Source organism: Mobula birostris, chromosome 32 (genome assembly GCF_030028105.1).
Source record: "Mobula birostris isolate sMobBir1 chromosome 32, sMobBir1.hap1, whole genome shotgun sequence".
In the NCBI taxonomy this organism is placed as follows: Eukaryota; Metazoa; Chordata; class Chondrichthyes; order Myliobatiformes; family Myliobatidae; genus Mobula; species Mobula birostris.
The window spans coordinates 9,672,330-9,692,952 of NC_092401.1; the positions used below are offsets into that span (position 1 = coordinate 9,672,330).

A 20,623-nucleotide genomic window follows, 5' to 3' on the forward strand; every position below is an offset into this window, starting at 1 on the left:
ACCAAATACTTTGATCCATAGCTTACTGAATAAATAAGTATACTTATTTTGCCCTGTTTTCTGTCCTTGCTTGTATGAAGGTGGTTCACTTATTTATGCAACTACCTCTCTTGACAATAGATGTGTAACAGCCTAATGTAACATTGTATGGAAATACAAGATAACACTGATGCAGACGTTTTATACATTTTACAAGGTGCTTTATTAATGCAACAGAGTTGGTCAGTTTTTCAATGTTCGTCGTCAGCTGGGTCATACTGTCTGTGAACTCCCTGTCAGTTACCTCCGTACGCTGCAGTATTTGGTTTTTTTTTTAGTTTGAAGTCCTCCTGCGCGAGAGCCTAGAGTAAGTCCTTTTAAGTTTTTCTACTCTGTAACTGGACAAACGCGCACCAAGTATACAGTTTCCTCTTCGCTTGTTTTCTGTGTGTCCTGCGCATGCCCAGTAGGAGGAGATTTGCCCAAGTGTCCATCTAATGTGGACGGAGATATTTTGAAAAACGCTTAGTGTGGACGCCTGTCGTTTTTACTCGAAACCGGCGTTTTCAAAATTATCTGGCGTCGTGTGGACGTAGCCTGAGTTTCATACTGGAAAAACAAAACATAATAGTTGCTGGAAATATTCTTTCTCTGGAAAGAGAATGGTTGACCTTGGAGGTTGCGCCTTCATCAAGACTAGCCACTTCACCTTCTCTTGGATCCAGTTTTATTTGAGTTCAGGATTTTAACTACTGCACATATGAAAACAACACCACTTGGGGAATTTGGTGACTGAAATGCCGAAGGGATCAGACACACGAGTTTTAATGGTGGAAATGAGTTTTATAGCCTGGAAGTAAATGTGACATTCAGAAAGGATTGTTTGTGAGCGTACTTTAAGATTGTTAAAACAGGACTTGGAGTCAGTTTTATAATAGTTCTCTGGCTGTGACTTCAATGGTTTTTAAAAAAAAAAATTGTACAATGAAAGTACAGTGCAGTTAGAGTATACTGTTAATGTGAAGTGATTAAATGGAAATATTGCTATAAACCAGATTTGTTGGTCTGTACCCCCACTGAACAAAAAAGTACTGCTTAAAATTGGGGACTGAGATTAAATTGACTTTGCTTTGCCAACCAGAGTTAGAGAGGAATTTCTGATAGGCAACATCTGTATGTTAATATTTGGGTTCATTTTGGAGGGGAGGGGGGAATGCAAGGCTATGGTCCTTCTTCGAAAATGAAGAGCATAATGTGATAGCGAATATCTACCTTGTAGTTTTATTATTAAAAGGTCAAGAATGGGTAACCATGTTTGTAAGGCAGTGTTTATGTGAAAATTCCTTTTCAACTTCTCTTTCTTTGCATTTTATTCTAAGTTACCTTCATGTGGGTGCATTCTTCATTTTCTCTCTTTAGGTTTTGGGCTGGGTGCAGTTCCTAGCATTACTTTTTCAACAATTTGCCTGCATATATATTGGAGATTAGAACAGTGAAAGAACCATAACCTCTGGTCTATTAAGATACCCTTATACAAATGAGACTTGGTATCATGACATTGACGCTGCCCTGCACACAACTATGCAAGTTCCTGATAATATAATAAACAGGGTATTTTACTTTGTGTGGGCATGCATGGTACAGTGCTGAAAAATTGGGGCAAGTTCCTCAAATCAAAAGCATTATTCTGTCCATGATTTTAATTATATGAAGTATTTTTTTGGTGGGGAAGGAATATCTTTAAGGATTCCATAATAGGGAAGTGTTGCCTTTATACCTTGAGTTGCTGCAGTTCATCTGTTGGGTGCCACTTATTATTCACTGTTAAATATTACAGTGCAAATTCCTCCAAGTGCATTCAGCACCCCGGTGAAGCGGCCAATGGACGAAGATTCTGGTGAGGACAAGTCTCCAAACAAGAAGAAGAAGAAAACTCAAAAGAAAGGCAAGTTGGCAGTGCTACTGCTTCAGTAGATGTTATTCACTAACAAATTGTTCACTGCGTTTTGCAAGTGAGGTGTGCTTTAAGATCAGACAAGCATGAATTTTACTGAAATAACAGTACTGTATGAGACTTTTGCATAACACTGTAGTAATTTTGTGTATTGCATTCATGCCAAAAAAAACCAAATTTTATGTCGTGTATTGATTAACCTGATTCAGCTACGGGTTGCTATTGTGTGCTGAGATTGGGAAGGGAGCAGGGAGAGGGCAATCATGGTTAAGGGAAGGGAACAAGAAGCACTAGAGATACATTCTGTAAGGATCAATAAACCAGTTGTTTGGAATCAAATGACCTTGCCTAGTATCTCAGAGCTGGGTGTGCCTGCACTCCTGTTCCTAGCACTGCTTCTCTGCAACCTGTCTCACACCCCTCCCTCAGTGCTGCATGTTGACAAGTACATTACTGTGCAAAAGTATTAGTCACCCTAGCTACAGTTGAAAGAAAAAGTTTGTGAGCCCTCTGCAATCACTTGATTTTATGCATTAATGTGGTCTGATCTTCATCTAAGTCACAATAATAGACAAACACTGTCTACCTAAACTAATAACAGACACAATTTCTTCATCACATTGTTTAATCACTCACAGTCCAGGCTGAAAAAGTATGCGAACCTTTGTATTTAATAACTGATAGAACCTCCTTTAGCAGCAATACCTCCACCAAATTTTTCCTGTAGCTGTTGATCAGACTTGCACAATGGTGAGGAGATATTTCAGACCATTCCTTGATGCAAAGCTGTGTCCGTCCATCAATATTTCTGGGATACCTTGCATAAACAACTTCTCTTCAGGTCATGCCACAGCATCTCAATTGGGTTAAGGTCTGGACTCTGACTTGGCTATTCCAAAACACAAGTTTTCTTTTTAAACCATTCTGTTGTTGATTTACTCTTGTGTTTCAGATCATTGTCTTGTTGCATTATCCAACTTGTATTAAGCTTCAGGTGACGGACCACTATCCTGACATTTTCCTGTAAAATATCTTGATGCAATTTTTGAATTCATTGTTCCTTCAATGATTGCAAACTGTCCGGGCCCTGAGGCAGCCAATATTTCTGCATGCAGTTATGTTTAAGGTGCAGTATTATATTGTTCTGTCTGGGACAAATGCAAGGCAAAGCAAACTTAGTTTAAGAAGTCAAAAGGGTTAATTGGCAACTTACTACTGGAAGTTATTTAACTGCATTGAGAGTTTCCTGTCATTATCTGGAGCTTTGGAGAATAATGCAGCAGTCTTCTCTATATTTCACTAAACCTATGTTTTCCTCTTTAGGCACCCTCATTTGTGGTATTCAGGGCACTGGTATGATTCAGTGGAAACACCAGTCCTTTGTTTCTGTGTGACTATTGTAGCCAGTGCTGCTCACCAAATCACTTCGTTGTAAAATGCTTCTATGATGCTTAAGAGTTGTGAAATGAGCAAGACATTTTGTAAACTTGTATGGTCATGGTTTCACTACTGGATCTTGAAGTAGTCTGCATTTCTGACTAGTGTTTGGACCAGTTTGGCCAAGACCAGGTTTGGAGTATTAACTGGACAACGGTGTGACTCGTTGGGGCACCCTTTGAGAGAAGGGTAGTGCAATCTGATGTGACCAGAATGAACATTAAGTTTTTCTGAATGCTATTGGTATCGCTTTGCTTTGGAAACTGAAGTAGAAAACTTCAGTTTATTGAAGAAGAACAACGTGTAGCAAAGCAAATATAGCTCCTCGTTTAACGAAGGACACTTTTGATGGCATCATTTCTGGTTTAGCTGCCACTCTTGTGCCTCTTATTGTCATTCTGGAGACGTGCAGTCCTTTTATCCCCCGTCTCTTTGTCGCTTCTGCTGTTTGTTCTTTGTCCCTGATTCTGGAGATGTGTGTTTCTCATCCTCTTTGTCTCTTCCTCTCTCCTCCTCCTGTGCCTGTTTTTGTCATTCTGGAGACGTGCAGCCCTTTCATCCCCTGTCTCTTCATCTCTTCTGTTGTTGTTTGTCTCTGATCCTAGAGATATGCATGCCTTTCCTCCTCTGTCTCTTCTTCTCTCATCGTTTTTTGTTCTGACTCTTTGATCCTGGAGTTGTCCAGCCCTGGCCTCATCCGAGACTTGTTCTCTCCCTCTCCTTGCTGCTTCCCGAGGATGTTTGTCGTCATCTCTTGACCATAATGTCACCCTTCCCTTTCCACGCGGCATAATTAGGCTGACCATTTCTTTTTCACCCTAATGCTGGATAGAAGACACGAAGCAGTAACACCAAAGGATGCTGATTATTCTTGATGTGGTTGGCGCTGTCCTAAATGGACGTGATATAGTCACTGCTGTCCTTTGACTGCAGCAAAGGGTTTTATGGGTGTACCGTGTCCTAATCCTGCACTTGCTGATGGTGATTAGCAGAATGTGGCCCCTCGAAATAGAGCTGTCCTGCCTTTTTGCTCCAGTAGGTGTCGCTGCTGAGGCTGGCTGTGCACATGCGTTGGGCTGTTGCGTCCCGATTTCCACAATGGCGGATTGGCTCTCGGATGAATGCGAGCCTGTTGATTTTGGCGAATGAGCAATTTTATATGAATATATAACCCTGAACTTTGCCTGCATTCTGTAAGTTAGCGCATTTTAGTTCGATTTAGCCCCAAAAAATGTGCTGCTGTAATGCACTGTTTATGCTAATTGGAGATCACAAACAGACAGAGCATGAGAGTTTTAGTAGTATGTAGATAAATGTATGCATCTAATAGTGTGGTAGGGTGAAAAGACAAATCAGAATTCAGCCAAAGGAAATTTTTCTTTTTTTTTTAAAGGATGTGATGCATTTTCTGTAAATTAGAAATTATGCTTAAACTATTGTTTATGGCCGACAGCAGCAGAGGAAAAGGTCGAGCCAGCACAGGCAATGAATGCATTAATGAGACTCAATCAATTACGGCCTGGTCTTCAGTACAAATTAATATCTCAGACGGGTCCTGTCCATGCTCCAGTATTCACCATGTCTGTGGAAGTTGATGGAAAGAATTACGAAGCATCAGGACCATCTAAAAAAACTGCCAAGCTTCATGTAGCGGTCAAGGTATTATGATTTTTAAACGTTGAATGTAATATTTGTATAAATCCCAATATTTTTGCATGCACATGTTTAAGGTGCCGTATTATCTTGTATAGTTCTGTCTGGGACATGTGTAAGGCAAAGTAAACTTGATTTATGAAAGCAAAGGGGTAGTATTTCATGATCCTTTGATTTGGAATAATGTAGAATACTATCAACTGCATATTGTTGAATTTGGTGTACTTTGGCATGAAAATGATAAATACTTGAAATTCATCAAAGTTCAAGGAGTTGTGTACAGAATAGCTTTGCTTAATGATACCAAAGGCCACAAACTTTACTGGACACAATTTGTACCAGCAACTTGGTGTAATCAGGGAAACCACAGTATATTGCAGTACTTGTGACATATAGAGATTGGGGATCGATACTGTACTAGTTTTATCTTTTTGCTTTATTTAGCTGTTCGCATTTAGCTAGAAGATAGGTGAAGAGTTGGAGGGCACCTTCAGGTAATTTTGGCTGGTGGGGATGGTAGGGAAATGAGCTTTTGGTGATGAGATTAAATCGCATCATGGCAACAGTTCAACTTTATTGCTAGCTGTAAAGTATATCATCACAGGTGCCTTCCACCAATGAAGTTGCTATTTAATTTGGGGAATTTGAGCACTTGGAGCAATCGGTAGTGCCAATTACCCAAGTACTCTGTTTAGCTGGGTAAACTAAATTGCTGTTTGGGATATTGTAATTTGAGTAATAGGATGTCTGTCCTACCTGATGTCATAACTAGTTTTCTGACAGGTTTTGCAAGACAAAGGTCTTCCAACAGGAGTGGAACCTGAGAAAATTGAAGAAACACTGATCAAAGTAGAACCCAAGCCTGTCACTCCAGTCCCTGCAGCAGTGACCGTAAAACCACCTGCTATAACTCCAGAAGCTGAGGTATAATATCTGTTGGCTTCATATTAAAAGAAACATTTTATGGTGAAATACAGTTTTTTCAACATTTGCAGAAATTTTCTCTGGACACAGCTTTATCAACCATAACACAATAAAGGCTTTTTGGCCCACTGGTGTTCTGACCTTTTAACCTATTCTAAGATCAGCTTAATCTTTCCCTGTTAAATAGTCCTGCATTTTTCTATCATCCATGTGCCTACCTAAGAAATCTTGGTGGGTTTAGTCTTTAGGTTTTCCAACAGTGAAATATCATTAGACAGAGTATCAATCGAGAAATAAAAAGAGGCTTCTAAGAAAGATAATACAGTACTCATGGACAGCTTTAATCTCCATGTGGATTTTGCTGAATAAATTAGCAAAGGTAATTTTACAGGCACATTGGAGTGTGTTCCTTATGGCAGTGGGTTGTGGGGCAGTTTATTTTACTTTGAGTCATGTATAATGAGATTAGATTCATCAATATTTGAATTATTAAAATTCAAAATAGTGCCCATAAGTTGTTAGAATTTCATATTCATTTTGAAAGTAACTAAAGTAGTTCTGAAACTAGGGCTTTAAGTATGGCAATTATGGAGTAAATTGATGGGCAATTTAGCCACAATGGCTTGGGACATTGGATTGAATAGTAAGTGGATAAGTACTTGCAAATAATTTACAAGTCTGGCAGGGCATTCTATGCACCCACCACTCTCTGCTTAAAAATAAAAACTAACTAACTTAGCTTTGACATCTTAAAATTTGCATTCCCACCCACACTTGCACCATCACCAAACCTGGAAGTGGTAAACTCATACTTTATCTAAATTGGTAATCTCAGTTGCAAGTAGCTGACACTTAATCTCTGATCCCAGTACCACCCTGGCTTGCAAACCTACGAGTGACACACTTGCCCCAACCCTGTGTTTTCTATTGGGTAACCAATCCATACTAATACATTATGCTTAGTATAAGGAACTTGTATTTATGCAATCACCTCATTGAATGCTTCTTGGAAATTCAGTATCCTCCATCCTCTAATTGCCCATTGTCCACTCTTTTCACTCCATTCTCAAAGTGAAAGTAAACTTATGAAAATTGTATTATGAAATCCTAAATATTCTGCTAACAATTTAATAGAATAAGATAAGCCTTTTCCAAATGACAGATGCTAGCTGGAGCAACTGGCTATAGCTCCTTGTTTTAATGCTCGCAATTCCTAATTAATACAGTAATATTTCTAGGAAGCCGGAAAACCCCATGCTCTCTAGAATCGGGGGAAACCTTGAAATATCACACCAAATACATCTAACTCTCTGGCTATTTCTTTTAAAACTCTACTTTCAGGAATCTGTCATTCTTTAGTCATATTAATTTAGTTAGCATTTATTTTTCTGTAGTGGGAGTGACTGAATAAAGTTCTCTCTCCTATTCTGCTACTAACATACATTAAAAACATAGAATAGTACAGCACAGTACAGGCCCTTTGGCCCACTGTGTTGCGCCGGCCATCAAATCCTGCCTCCCATATAACCCCCCGCCTTAAATTCCTCCATATACCTGTCTAGTAGTTTCTTAAATTTCACTAGTGTATCTGCCTTCACCACTGACTCGGGCAGTGCGTTCCACGCACCAACCACTCTCTAAGTAAAAAACCTTCCTCTACTATCCCCCTTGAACTTCCCACCCCTTACCTTAAAGCCATGTCCTCTTGTATTGAGCAGTGGTGCCCTGGGGAAGAGGCACTGGCTATCCACTCTATCTATTCCTCTTAATATCTTGTATACCTCTATGATATCTCCCCTCATCCTCCTCCTCTCCAAAAAGTAAAGTCCGAGCTCTCTTAATTTCTGATCATAATGCATACTCTCTAAACCAGGCAGCATCCTGGTAAATCTCCTCTGTACCCTTTCCAATGCTTCCACATCCTTCCTCTAGTGAGGCGACCAGAATTGGACACAGTACTCCAAGTGTGGCCTAACCAGGGTTTTATAGAGCTGCATCATTACCTTGCAACTCTTAAACACTGTCCCTCGACTTATGAAAGCTAACACCCCATAAGCTTTCGTAACTACCCTATTTACCTGTGAGGCAACTTTTAGGGATCTGTGGACGTGTACTCCCAGATCCCTCTGCTCCTCCACACTTCCAAGTATCCTGCAATTTACTTTGTACTCTGCCTTGGAGTTTGTCCTTCCAAAGTGTACCACCTCACACTTCTCCGGGTTGAACTCCATCTGCCACTTCTCAGCCCACTTCTGCATCCTATCAATGTCTCTGCAATCTTTGACAATCCTCTACACTATCTACAACACCACCAACCTTTGTGTCGTCGGCAAACTTGCCAACCCATCCTTCTACCCCCACATCCAGGTCGTTAATAAAAATCACGAAAGATAGAGGTCCCAGAACTGATCCTTGTGGGACGCCACTAGTCACAACCCCAATCCGAATGTATCTCTCCACCACGACACTCTGCCTTCTGCAGGCAAGCCAATTCTGACCTCCCTAGATCCCATGTCTTCTGACTTTCTGAATAAGCCTGCTGTGTGGAACCTTGTCAGATGCCTTACTAAAATCACATCCACTGCACTACCCTCATCTATATGCCTGGTCACCACCTCAAGGAACTCTAATCAGGCTTGTCAGATGCGATCTGCCCTTCACAAAGCCATGCTGACTGTCCCTGATCAGACTATGATTCTCTAAATGCCCATAGATCTTATTTCTAAGAATCTTTTCCAACAGCTTTCCCACCACAGACTTAAGGCTCACTGGTACTTTTTTTTAGAAAGGAACATGGTCAAATTTAGATTGAAAATCTAAATGTCCCTAGCATTTCCTGTTCACTGTTCCTCTGTCTCAGTTTCTAAGGGACCAGCACATGCTTGTTATTTTGTTCCTTTTTGTAAATTTGTAGCTAATAGAACATAAAAGACTACAGCACAGTGCAGTCTCTCTGGCCCACAATGTTTGCTGACCTTTTAACCTACTCTAAGATCAATCTAATCTTTCTTCTACATAACACTCTATTTTTCTTTAATCAATGGGCCTATCTAAAAGTTACTTAATGCTCCCAATGTCTTGCAGTGTCTTCATATTCCTTGATCGTTCACTCTCAGCTGCTATTTCTCTCTCTCTTCCCCAATAATTTCATAAGTTACTAACATTTTCTCCATCTTCTGGTCTATCACTATTTGCCTTCATAGGCTTTTACTTTCAAACTAGAACTACTCTTAACTCTTGTGTAGTCAGGGGTTTCCTTTCAGAGTATTTTATTGCTCAGTGGTATGTATCGTTGGTGAAATAATTAAATATTTCTGTGAGCATCCCCCTATACTTTCTTCCAGTCACTTTAAAATTGTTCCCCTCATTTTTTTTGGTGTTTTCAATTGATATAGTTTTCTAATACCTATTTAGAGTACACGTCAGCAAGGCCCAATTTTGACCAAACAAGGGAAAAATCCAGTAATGGAGCTAAATGAGAAGCGAAGGGGACTTAAGTATGAATTAATATCTGAGACGGGTGGTAGCCATGACAAGCGGTTTGTTATGGAGGTAAGGATCAACTTTAATAAAAATGTGAAAGTAAGAACTATTATTTGAAAATTTTTGCAGATAAGTTTGAAAATCAAAAATGCTGCAAGTGATGTTAATGTAGTTTGTCATCTTAAGAAATAAGCTTTTTTTATTTACTCCAGGTTGAAGTTGATGGTCAGAAATTTACTGGATCAGGCTCCAATAAGAAAGTGGCAAAAGCCCATGCTGCACTAGCTGCTTTGGAAAAACTTTTTCCCCACCAGCCTCCTATGGAGGTAAAGAAGAAAAGGATTATTCAGGTAGATTTTCTAAAACTGTATGTTTGTGCATCGGGTTATTTTTAAAAAAAAAGATCAAACTTTGCTCTCAACAGTAATTTGTAGGCTCCTTAATTTTAGATGTGCTTAACACTGAAAGGTGTTTGTGTTCATAATCATGATTTTGTTCACGAGTTGGAAGCTTACTTGGCTAGAACATCCATATTCACTACAATATTTATATTGTCCTTGTAAATTCATATTTAAGCTTCTGTAAGGGCCACCACATCGTGATTTAGAACAGAATGCTAGAATACTTAAGCCCATCGTTCCTACTGAAGCATAGGTCACTAGCAACAGATATTCCTTAGTCTTATGCGAAAGGTCTTGTAGTTTCTGCTTTCACCACATGATTTCATGTTTTCTATGAAGATTCTTCCTCTCCCAGGGTCAGGTTGTTGGAACTTCTGTTAGTGTTCCTGAAGCTCTGCGTTTATACAGGATAGGGTTGCTAGCCTCATGCCCGACCCGCCTCCCTGCAGCTGGGCTTGGCACTGCTAAGAGTTTTCCTCTTCCAGTTAAACAATACAAGGTTTCAGGCTCTGGCTGACAATTTGGATGACGTTTCATAATTTAAGCATTACTGGCAACGTTAGGCGAAGATGGGATCAGGCTTTATATTGAAGATACTGTGATCAAAGAATGAAATATATACTTGAAGATCTGGGTTCCTCAAGTTAATGGTTACTGCATGTGAATTTGTCTTAAAGAGAAAGGTAATGGGATGACAAAAAATGGAGAGAATTCTGTTTTTGAGCAATATATGGAATATAAAAAATAAGCAATCTTAGTCACATGGTGCTCAACATTACAGAAAGTATGTTGAGTTTGATGTTTAAAATCTATTTAAGAAATTCAAAGAAAGGAGAACCTGGATAAATTCATGTGTTTGATTAGACCAAAGAAGAGAATTTTGAAGCAATTTGATTAGGATGTTAAAATTTAATGAAAGTTAGGCTACTCGAGATATTGTGATCCTAAATTCAGGTCCTAAATGTAGGATAAAAAAGTAAAGTTGTTAAGGGTGAAGACTGTACAACTCACAAATGAAGCAGAATTGCATTTTCTCTATAATGGATTAGATGAATAATTGAAACAGCAGGATCACCCACACAGTTTGTTGTTTCATTTAATTAAAAACTTAACTGCGCCTTCTCTCATGCACCCACTTAATAGGACGTAAAGCGGGAAAAAAAGTCTTCCTGTCACCATTGTGCCTGAATGTGGGTTCGGTCTGAGTGGAGTAGAAATGTACAAAGCCCATTTACTGTATGCTTAGTTTGTGCAACATTTTAATTTGGTATTAGGTACAGCCAGTCTGAGATTCATTTGTAGTATAGATGAAACGGGAAAACCAAAGCACTTGTTAATGACTGTACTACACTACAGAAAGCTTTCAGATTTAATTTAACATATAAATTTCTCTCTAAACAGCCACAGCAGCACAACATGGGATTTGGTGGTGGAATGGGTATGGGAGTGCTTCCCTCTGGTCCTCCCACTGGCCCTCCTGTACAGAGAGGTAGGGGCAGAGGACGTGGAAGAGGTGGCAGAGGTGGTTTCAATATTTCCAACAATTCTGGCTACTTGTCTTCAGGTAAGGCCTTATTTACAGAATAAATTTGCCTTTATTCTGTAGCTTGTGCTGTAATGCCCCTCATTGCACCTTGGAGCCAGCTTGAGGTAGCTCTTAATATGCTGTAACTATAAGATATTCCCAGCAGCAGTGCTTCTCTTATTGAAACAATCTTAGTTGGCACACAATTTTATTTTGTGGAACATTTTCATTAAAATTGAAAGGCTGGCTCTTTTCTCTTTAGGTCTGATAAAAATGAGTCACAATTTTCGGTTGAAATATAGTCTTCCATTTCATTCTGAGGCTGCATGCTATCTTGTGCTGTGAATGGGAACACTAGATATTGGCTGGGCTTTTAATTATTTGTATACCCTTGTTAAGTTTATTGGGATGAAGGGATTGCTCAGGCCTTTAAAATTGATGTCTGCAGTTGTAGAATTTTGGATATATGCAATTCTGTGTAACTGGTAGAAAATTAGTGTCTCAGATTAATGCACTTGAAAAATGGGCTCTGAATTATTGTGGTTCATGTAAGGACATCTATCCACTCTGACTGTGTCTCTCCTGATCTCTTCTTCATCTCTTCTCTCTCCCCCCCCCCCCAAAAAAAAGGGACTGGTTATGGTGGAGGAAGCTATGGATATGGTGGTGGTGGAGGAGGAGGAGGAAGTGGTAGCTCCAACTATGGATATGGATCTTCTAATTCTTCAAGTGGATATGGTAAGAATATTTTTAAAGTACATCTGACAACTTCATACATTGCATGCTATTCTCCAGCAAGTAGGTAATACTTTCTGATCCTCCTTTTGGGAGCTTGTAAGAGAAGGGTGGTGCTAAATAGAATGTGTATTTTTTAATCCCTTGTATTTAAATATGGGGAAATAATGCTTGTTGACCTCAGACCATAGCAAAAGAGCAGATCATGAGGAGCAGGTCACGATGCAGATTTTGGAAGGGTGCAGAATAACAAGGGAGGGTTTCAACTTTCCTAATATTGATCGGCACCTCATTAGTGCAAAAGGTTTCGATGGGGCGGGATTTAGGTGTGTCCAGAATGGATTCCTGACACAGTATGTAGACATGCTGACTAGAAGAGGAGCCATACTAGGCAACGAACCTGCCCAAGTGGGTCAGAATTTTGGAGCAGTGACCATGATTCCCTGACCTTTACCAAAACCTTGAAGGAACAGGTAGTATGGAAAAGTATTTCATTGGGGGAGGGTGAATTATGCTATTAGGCAGGAACTTTAGTGTAAATTGGGAACAGATATACTCGGGGAAATGCACATTTGAAATGTGGAGGTTATTTAAGGAGTACTTGCATGCATTTCTGCACAGGTTTGTCCCATTGAAACAGGGAAACGATGGAAGGGAGAAGGAACCAATTTTGATAAGAGATGTGGATTTGCCTGGTCAACAGGAAGACAAGCATAAGGTTTAGGAAGCAAGGATCGGACAGGGCTCTGGAGCATTATAAGGTGGTTAGGAATGATCTTCAGAAGGGACTTAAAGCTAAATGACATGAGAAGGCCATGGTGAGTAGAATTAAGGAAAACCCCGAGGCATTCTACAAATGCGTGAAGAACAAGAGGATGACTAGAGTAAGGGTAGGACCGATCAGGGTTAAGAAGAAATGTGCCTAGAGTCAGAGGAGGTAGTGGAGATCCTCAGTGAATACTTCAGTATTCATTAGTAAGAGAGGCTTGGACGATTGTGTGAGGACAGCATAGGACAGGTTAATATGTCAACATTGAACATGTCAATGTTAAGAAAGGAGAACATTAGGATAAATCTACGGGGCTGATGGGATCAGAATCCCGTCTCTGATTCTGACTCCAGGTTACTATGGGAAGTGAGGAAAGGGATTGTTGAGCCTTTGGCAAATCTTTGCATCCTCACTGGCCACAGGTGTATTACCAGAAGATTGGAGGGTGGCAAATGTTAATTCTTCGTTCAATTGTGGGCGAACTATTGGAGACAGCATTTGCATGCATTTGGAGAAGCATGGCTTTGAGGGGCAGGTTATAATCTCATAGCCTGATGGAATTTTTCAAGAAAGTGATGAAAATTAATTGAAAGTAGTGTATATGGTTGTTAGTAAGGTGTCAGACAAGTTTATTGTGTTCAGTTCTGGTCTGCTTATAGGAAAGATATTGAAGCTTTAGTGAAGGTGCAGAGGAGATTTGCCAGTATGCATCCTGGTTAGAGAGCATGTCTTATTAGGATAGGTTGAGTGAGCTCGGGCTATTTATAGAATAATGAGTGTGGAATACCCTGCCAGGATTACTGGTAGGGACAGATACATCAGGGATGTTTAAGAAACTCTTAGGCATGTGGTTGATAGAAAAATAGAGAGCTATGTAGGAGGAAAGGATTAGATTGATCTTACAGTAGATTAAATGGTCAGCTTGTTTGTTGGCCTAAGGACCTGTACTGTGCTGTATTATTTGAAGTTAAGGTTAACATTTTGAGTTGGCAGTCATAATGGCACTGACTTTTAAAATGGTTACTGATTTCAACGTTAAAAAATGCAATTGAAAGAGGATGTAGATTTTGCTGGCTTTTACAGCTAATTTTTTAGATGTCCTCATCCAAGTGTGGGTCATTATTTTGCTAAAAGTGGGTGTAGCAGCTCTGATTGATCTAGCCCTTACCTGGCTGTGTTAACCTCATTAACACTGGGTTCCCCTCTCCTTATCTCATTGGCTGAGATCTACTAGCTCAGTATGAAGTTTGGTTCTGTATTGGGTGGTGTGTACTTAATGACAATCCTGTGAACTGGATGTTCTGCTAGAAGTCTTCTAGCATGTCTGTACCCACTGCTTGTTGCTGAATTGCAGTTGGCATGTTTTATATTTCTCTGCTTTGTAAGCCACATGAAGCAAACTGCATTTATCAACTGAAATTATACTCAAGGAAGCTGCTTCCCTCAGAAAAAGACACTTGCACGAGGTGACAGGAGCAGAGAAATCTAAAAAAAAATTGGCATTCTACCTTTTACCAAGCACGCCTAATTTTTTTTTTCTCTCTGCTCTGTCTCCCAGCTGTAGGTGACTTTTTCAAAGACAGCTTCCAAGATTTTCCCTCTGGCTAGAGGGTGAAAATTGATACAAAATCCTGCCCCTCCCAGTTTGGGCTAACTCATTTGAACTATTGATGCTCCAAACCCGTAAACACATGCTGGACTATACTGCTTCATCTGGACTCTGGTTTCTTGTCGATGCCACTGAAACGGCAAATTCACACTGATTTTGACTCCGAATTCTGCCATCCATCACAGAAGTGTTTGTCTGCAGTATTTGTTTTTGTGCAAGACTTGGGGAGGAGGCTTCTGCAAGATCACCTATAAAGCAATAAGTCTGGGGGGTGGGCAAGGAGGAAGGAGATAAAGAAATGGAAGAAGCAAAAGAATTTTACTATCCAAAGAAACGGTTCTGGCTCTGAATATTTTTTCACCCTATGATAGTCTTTTTATTGTCAGCCTGAGTATTGAAGTTTAACTCTAATATAATTTAAAGGTTATCCTAAATGTTATATGGAACATGTAGTTGGCAGAAAGTAACATGTTTTATTTTGTATGGCATCACTGTTGCTCATGGTTGGGTAACATTTCCTATAAAGTTTTAAAATACCAGTTCTGTATTTAGAGCTTTACATTGGTCACATGGATATGGATATTTTCATTCTCTGAAAGAAAAACAAAATGACCTTGGTTAACAGTACTTGAACATGTTGGACTGATGTTTTAATAATGGTTTCACAAGTTCTGGTGGCAACTAATTTTGTTTACAGATTAGGTGTTGTGATTTGGACACTAATTTATTCTAATCAGCATTCATAAATTTTGAAAAGGAATATTTTGATTGAGAGCTGGATTAAATCATCTGGCATTTTGCTATTTAAGAAATTAACTTCTATCAGAAAGAACCTCAGTGCTGGTTAGAGTGTTATTTGCAAGTGCACTTGTCATATTTCTAGCTACTGATTACATAATAATCTCTTCTACTTATACTTGTCTGTGTCTGTGAATCTACCAGTATGTAATATAAAGGGGTTCTGTCAGGGAGCAGAAAGAATGCTATGTTGTATTAAATCGCTGGATTAATGTTTACTATGTGTTTATCTCAGTGTGGAATTTTATCTAAAATCCTTTGTTTTACTGGTTAAATTTATGGTGTTTTGGCTAGTATATTAAATTATTTGTATGGCAGTATTTGATAAAGCATAAAAATTACAACAGGAGAAAACTGTCCTTTTTGAGCCTGTTCACAGCACCTGATCTTCTACCTCACTTTTTTTTATTATTCACTCAATTTTTTTATATCGCTCAATTAATTTGCTGTCCAGAATTTTTTTTTGAATGAACTCCGTGATTTGGGCCTTGACACTTGGGTAGAAAATTCCAAAGATTTGTCACCTCCTGAAGAAAGTTCTCCCCCTTAGCTCTAAATTGCCTAACCTTTATTAAGAAATCGATTTCTGGTTCTCAGCTGCTGGCAGTAGTGATGCTCTCTTTCCAGCCTTCAAGGACTTCTATTTGAATGAGATCTCATTCTTGGTTGGAAATGCTGCCAACCCAGGAACTAGTCCAGTGAATATTTATGCTTCCTCTAAGGCAAGTATATCCTTTATTTGGTAAGGAGAACAAAACAGTACACAATATCCCTGGACCTCGGTGAAATCCCAGTAAAATGATATTCTGGTACTTGAGTCCTCCACTACTAAGGCCAGCATTTCATTTAGCTTTGTAATTGTTCGCTGTCTCTGTATGTTGGATTGCAGTGACCTGAGTACAAACCAACCAAGTCTTTCAAACATCACCACCCAGTCTTTGTCCCTTTTTTAAATTAAGTTTTCTGTTTTGTACTCAAGCGGAGTAAGTTACATTTTTTTCCCATCAGTTGCAGCTGTTAGCCCAAACCATAATATATGCTATCTGTATGTGAACAAATTCCTATTCTGTGCCAATGTATTGCCTTGTTCCATGCATTTGTCCTTGCAAGACTTCAGCAAACATTTTTTTCAAAAAATCTGAATATTCAACATCTACTGATTTTTTTTTTCCCCATTCTCATCCCTTAATGAATTCTGCTAATCATGCCCTCTAGCTAAAATTGACATTTCATTTTAAAAATGGTATGTTGATATTTGCTTGGTCCTGCTGTTGTTATGTTCCCACATCTTTCACTCTTTCCAGCATTTTCTCTACTGATGTTCGGCTAGATCAAAATGATTCAAATCAGAGTTTTGCTTTCACTCTGTGCTGGGCTTGGATTCTTTGTTTTAAATTGAGATTTTTCTAATGTAGACAGTAAGATGTGGTATATACTGATGCCGCCATATCTGATAAAGATTTCAGTTGAAGCAGTAGGGTTGCAATTCAAGCGATCTTCTGTATGACCTATTTTATTGTGCCTCAACCTTTTATTGCTTTTGTGTTGTAACAATTTTTTCTATGAGAACAATTGTATAGCAATTTAATTAGGACTGATGTCAAATTGTTTCATTCAAATTCAATAAAAGTTTTTAACTCATTTACTCTGAAGCAGTGTTAATGCGTCCGGGATGGAATGGTGTTTCCACACACCATATCCATTGTTATCACTTGGAGTCGCAATTACCTTTACAAGCCTGTGCTTGTTCAGCTGAAGAATCTTATGTTTCTTGTTAAACATGACACTTGATAACAAATTTTTTTTTGTGTTACTTCCTCAGAATTTTTAAATTTATGATAGATGGTTTAAGCTGAACACAAATATAACTTCGGACTACTTACAGGAATTTGGAGAAACGAAATTAACTTTTATTGAATATAAAGTGTTTAATTGCTTAATGGTGCTGACACTTTGCAGAAGATCAACTAAACTAAAAATGTGTTTTGAAAATTTTCATTTGTACTTGGTGACTGAGGCTTCTCGCTTAAGTGTCCAACTATAATCAGCCAACATTGATGGATTCCAGTTGCCCTGATACCGTTTCTCCATGACCGCAATGTCCTAGTGAATCCTTCCACCGTACTCGTCACTGACACCAAGTAGGGAAGAAGTCTAAATGGGAATGTAGAAAATGAATCTTTAGTGACATGTTGCACTTATGGTTTTGAATGTTTGAAGCATGTTATCAGCCAGCTGCATGTAGCTTGGTGCTTTGTAGTTGCCAAGAAAATTTTCAACAACATTCTTGAATGCCTTCCATGTGATTTTCTCAGTTCCACTAGAAGTTTTTCAAATTACCTGTCATTGGCCAATTTGATTTGTGAACCAACAAAACACCTGGGGAACACTTGTCTCAAAAATTGAAATCCTTCCCACAGAAATTTTTGTGCCTGGTGATAGCAGATTCCTGCCTTGCAGCCTTGAACCCTTTTCCCTTTTGCCTTTTACAAACCCAATTCTCTGACTGGGTCACTTAACTCAGATTAAGTTATCAGATGAGGCTCACTCGACATTTATCAGTATAAGTGTCGTTTCCAGTTTTGGCTCATGTATTGTGGCATCTTCGTCTGCCTCTAGACACCATATTCTGGTGGCTTCGGTACTGGAAGACTAGCACAAGTCTCATGGCAAAAGGGAAATCGGGGTATTCAATGGATTTCTTGTTTTTAGCAGGAAAAACCAGACACTGGTCAAACAGAAGTAGCGGTCTGTCACATTATCCTTCTGCTCTCACCATATCATTGGTACAGCGAACAGCATTGACTTCAGAGTACCTCTGAGCCAAGTTCTAAGATCAACAGTGCATGTTGCACAACAAATGTGAGGAGCCCAAGCTTTGTCTTGTCTCCAATTTTACACCTGAAGTAAAGCTCATAGGCTTTCTTAATAAGAGGATTCATACTCCATCTTTGAGATTGTCACAGCAAATGTCTCACCAATGTTGCAATGGCCTCAATACTTTCAGTTATATCTATCACAAGTACTCCTGAAAATACAATTATTTTAATGAGTACACCCAATATGCTGTGTGTTGAGTATGCACATTAACAGGATCGCAAACTGATAAACATGTAAAAACCATGCCTAAAGTGGTGTGTGCGTGATAGAAACATAGAAAAAAGGTGCAGGAGTAGGCCATTCAGCCCTTCGAGCCTGCACCGCCATTCAGTATGATCATGGCTGATCATCCAACTCAGAACCCTGTACCAGCCTTCCCTCCATACCCCCTGATCCTTTTAGCCACAAGGGCCATATCTAACTCCCTCTTAAATATAGCCAATGAACTGGCCTCAACTGTTTCCTTTGGCAGGGAATTCCACAGATTCACCAATCTCTGTGTGAAGAGGTTTTTCCTAATCTCGGTCCTAAAAGGCTTCCCCTTTATCCTCACACTGTGACCCCTCGTTCTGGACTTCCCCAACATCGGGAACAATCTTCCTGCATCTAGCCTGTCCAATCCCTTTAGGATTTTATATGTTTCAATAAGATTTCCCCACCCCCCAATCTTCTAAATTCCAACGAATATAAGCCTAGTTGATCCAGTTTTTCATCATATGAAAGTCCTGCCATCCCAGGAATCAATCTGGTGATTAATTCCTGGATAATTCCTAAATAAAAGTGCTTTTATGGACTTTAAATCCTGTCCTGCCAAAGCATGCCTGAGCAAGATGAAAACTATTTCAGCGTACATTGTGGGTAACGTTTTGATTGACTTGAATTATGAATTGAAATAACAAATAAAAATGGTGCTTGTTAGGGGAAATTCGTAGTAAGACACACCCAAAAGTATTCAGGAAGCAAAATCTTTGTTGTCCAGTGAAATGCAACCTTTCCAGCCACCTTCACTATCCGTGATACTGGATTGTCATCTAAGTCATTAACATATATGGCAAACAACAGTAGATCCAGTACTGATCTATGCAGCGCACTACTAATCACAGCCTTAAATCTAGAAAAATAACTCCACTACCACAGGGCCAATTTTGTATACAGTTGGCTAGCTCATCTAAGATATTTATATCCTATAGGACCTTGTCAAAAGCCAAGTCCATGTTGACAATGTCTGTTGTAGTGCTGTAATCATTCCTTTTAGTCCCCTCTTCAAACAAAATACTTAATGAAATTAGTGAGACACTTTTTCCCATGCACAAAGTTGTGCTGACAATCCCCGCTCAGCCTCTCTTAATCTCTTACAATAAATCACCCACTGCTGATGTAAGGCTCATTAGCCTGTTGTTCCATGGCTTATCCTGGCATCTCTTGAATGCACCACATTTTAATTTTTCTAATTCTTCACTGGAAGATATCATTGGTTATGTATAGGTCTGGCATTACCATCCCTTTCAAATATCCTATCTAGCTGACCATGAATGATTTTACGGCTTTAGGCTATTTCCTCAGCCTCATGATCTGTAGGAAAAGGAAATGTAAAGAATATGTATCTGGTCCCTTGAACTATTTTAGTACTTGTTCTGCTTCATTGCAAGTATCAATAAAGTCAGTGTGAACTTTTCCACCTAGCCAAAGCTCTGTAAATTTGATATTTTTGAAATATCAATTTACCCTTGGTCAGAAAGGAAATGCCTCTTACTAAAAGTCTATTAACTATATAGACAATTACTAAAATGATATTTCAGTGATACCTGCCTTTGAGAGATCAATTGCTATCATGGAATTCAATCCTGATCTCACATTTGTCATCTGATTAAAAAGCAATCTTGAATTTCTTAACTTAGTGTTAAATTTCCTGAATATTCCAGTCTCAATTAAAGTTGCTCTGCAACCCATTTTGTTTAAGGTACTAAACTAAAGGTTTAAGAACTTAAAATGATTTAACAATCTAAATTAAAGATTGGTTCATCTGTGACCAAGTTTCTTGTAAAAATGTATGAAGTACCATTTGAAATTGATTCTTGAATGCTTTGTTTCTTAAGCATTCAAGTGTACAAGATGTTCAGTTAGATTTCCTCTCGTGCTCACCTAATGATGTAACTTGATAAAATACAATGCAACCTCAGAACAACATGTATGTTGGAGAACTATTTGTTACTTTTAAAGCTGGTGTTAAAATAAAACTAAGTTTACCTGTTTTCTGTATCGGGGTATGTGTTGATATCAGTGGCCTATCTGAAATGCATTCCATTTTTGTTACAGTTATGTCACGATTGCATTGCAGTAAAATTGACGCTGCAGGTTTTAATATTCAGTTGTAAATGTAGAAATGGATAAAAGAAGCAAGAGTTGGCCATCTGGCCCTTTAAACCTATCTAGCCATTTATGATTTTGGCTGATCATCTGTTTAAATACTGTATCT

General features: G+C 39.0%; 1 protein-coding gene across 6 annotated transcripts in view; it reads left to right on the forward strand.

Annotated features, from left to right (window-relative positions):
• Positions 1-20,623, forward strand: part of ilf3b (interleukin enhancer binding factor 3b) — an 81,135-nt gene that overhangs the window by 48,667 nt on the left and 11,845 nt on the right. For 4 of the 6 annotated variants that reach the window (XM_072248196.1, XM_072248200.1, XM_072248197.1 and 1 more), the window contains 7 exons: positions 1,817-1,924; positions 4,824-5,029; positions 5,807-5,947; positions 9,362-9,499; positions 9,643-9,780; positions 11,233-11,395; positions 11,987-12,094. In XM_072248196.1, coding sequence (XP_072104297.1) covers positions 1,817-1,924; positions 4,824-5,029; positions 5,807-5,947; positions 9,362-9,499; positions 9,643-9,780; positions 11,233-11,395; positions 11,987-12,094 — 1,002 coding nt within the window. Of the gene's footprint in view, positions 1-1,816; positions 1,925-4,823; positions 5,030-5,806; positions 5,948-9,361; positions 9,500-9,642; positions 9,781-11,232; positions 11,396-11,986; positions 12,095-14,418; positions 16,909-20,623 lie in introns of those variants that run through there. The other 2 variants (XM_072248202.1, XM_072248198.1) reach the window with 2 other exon arrangements.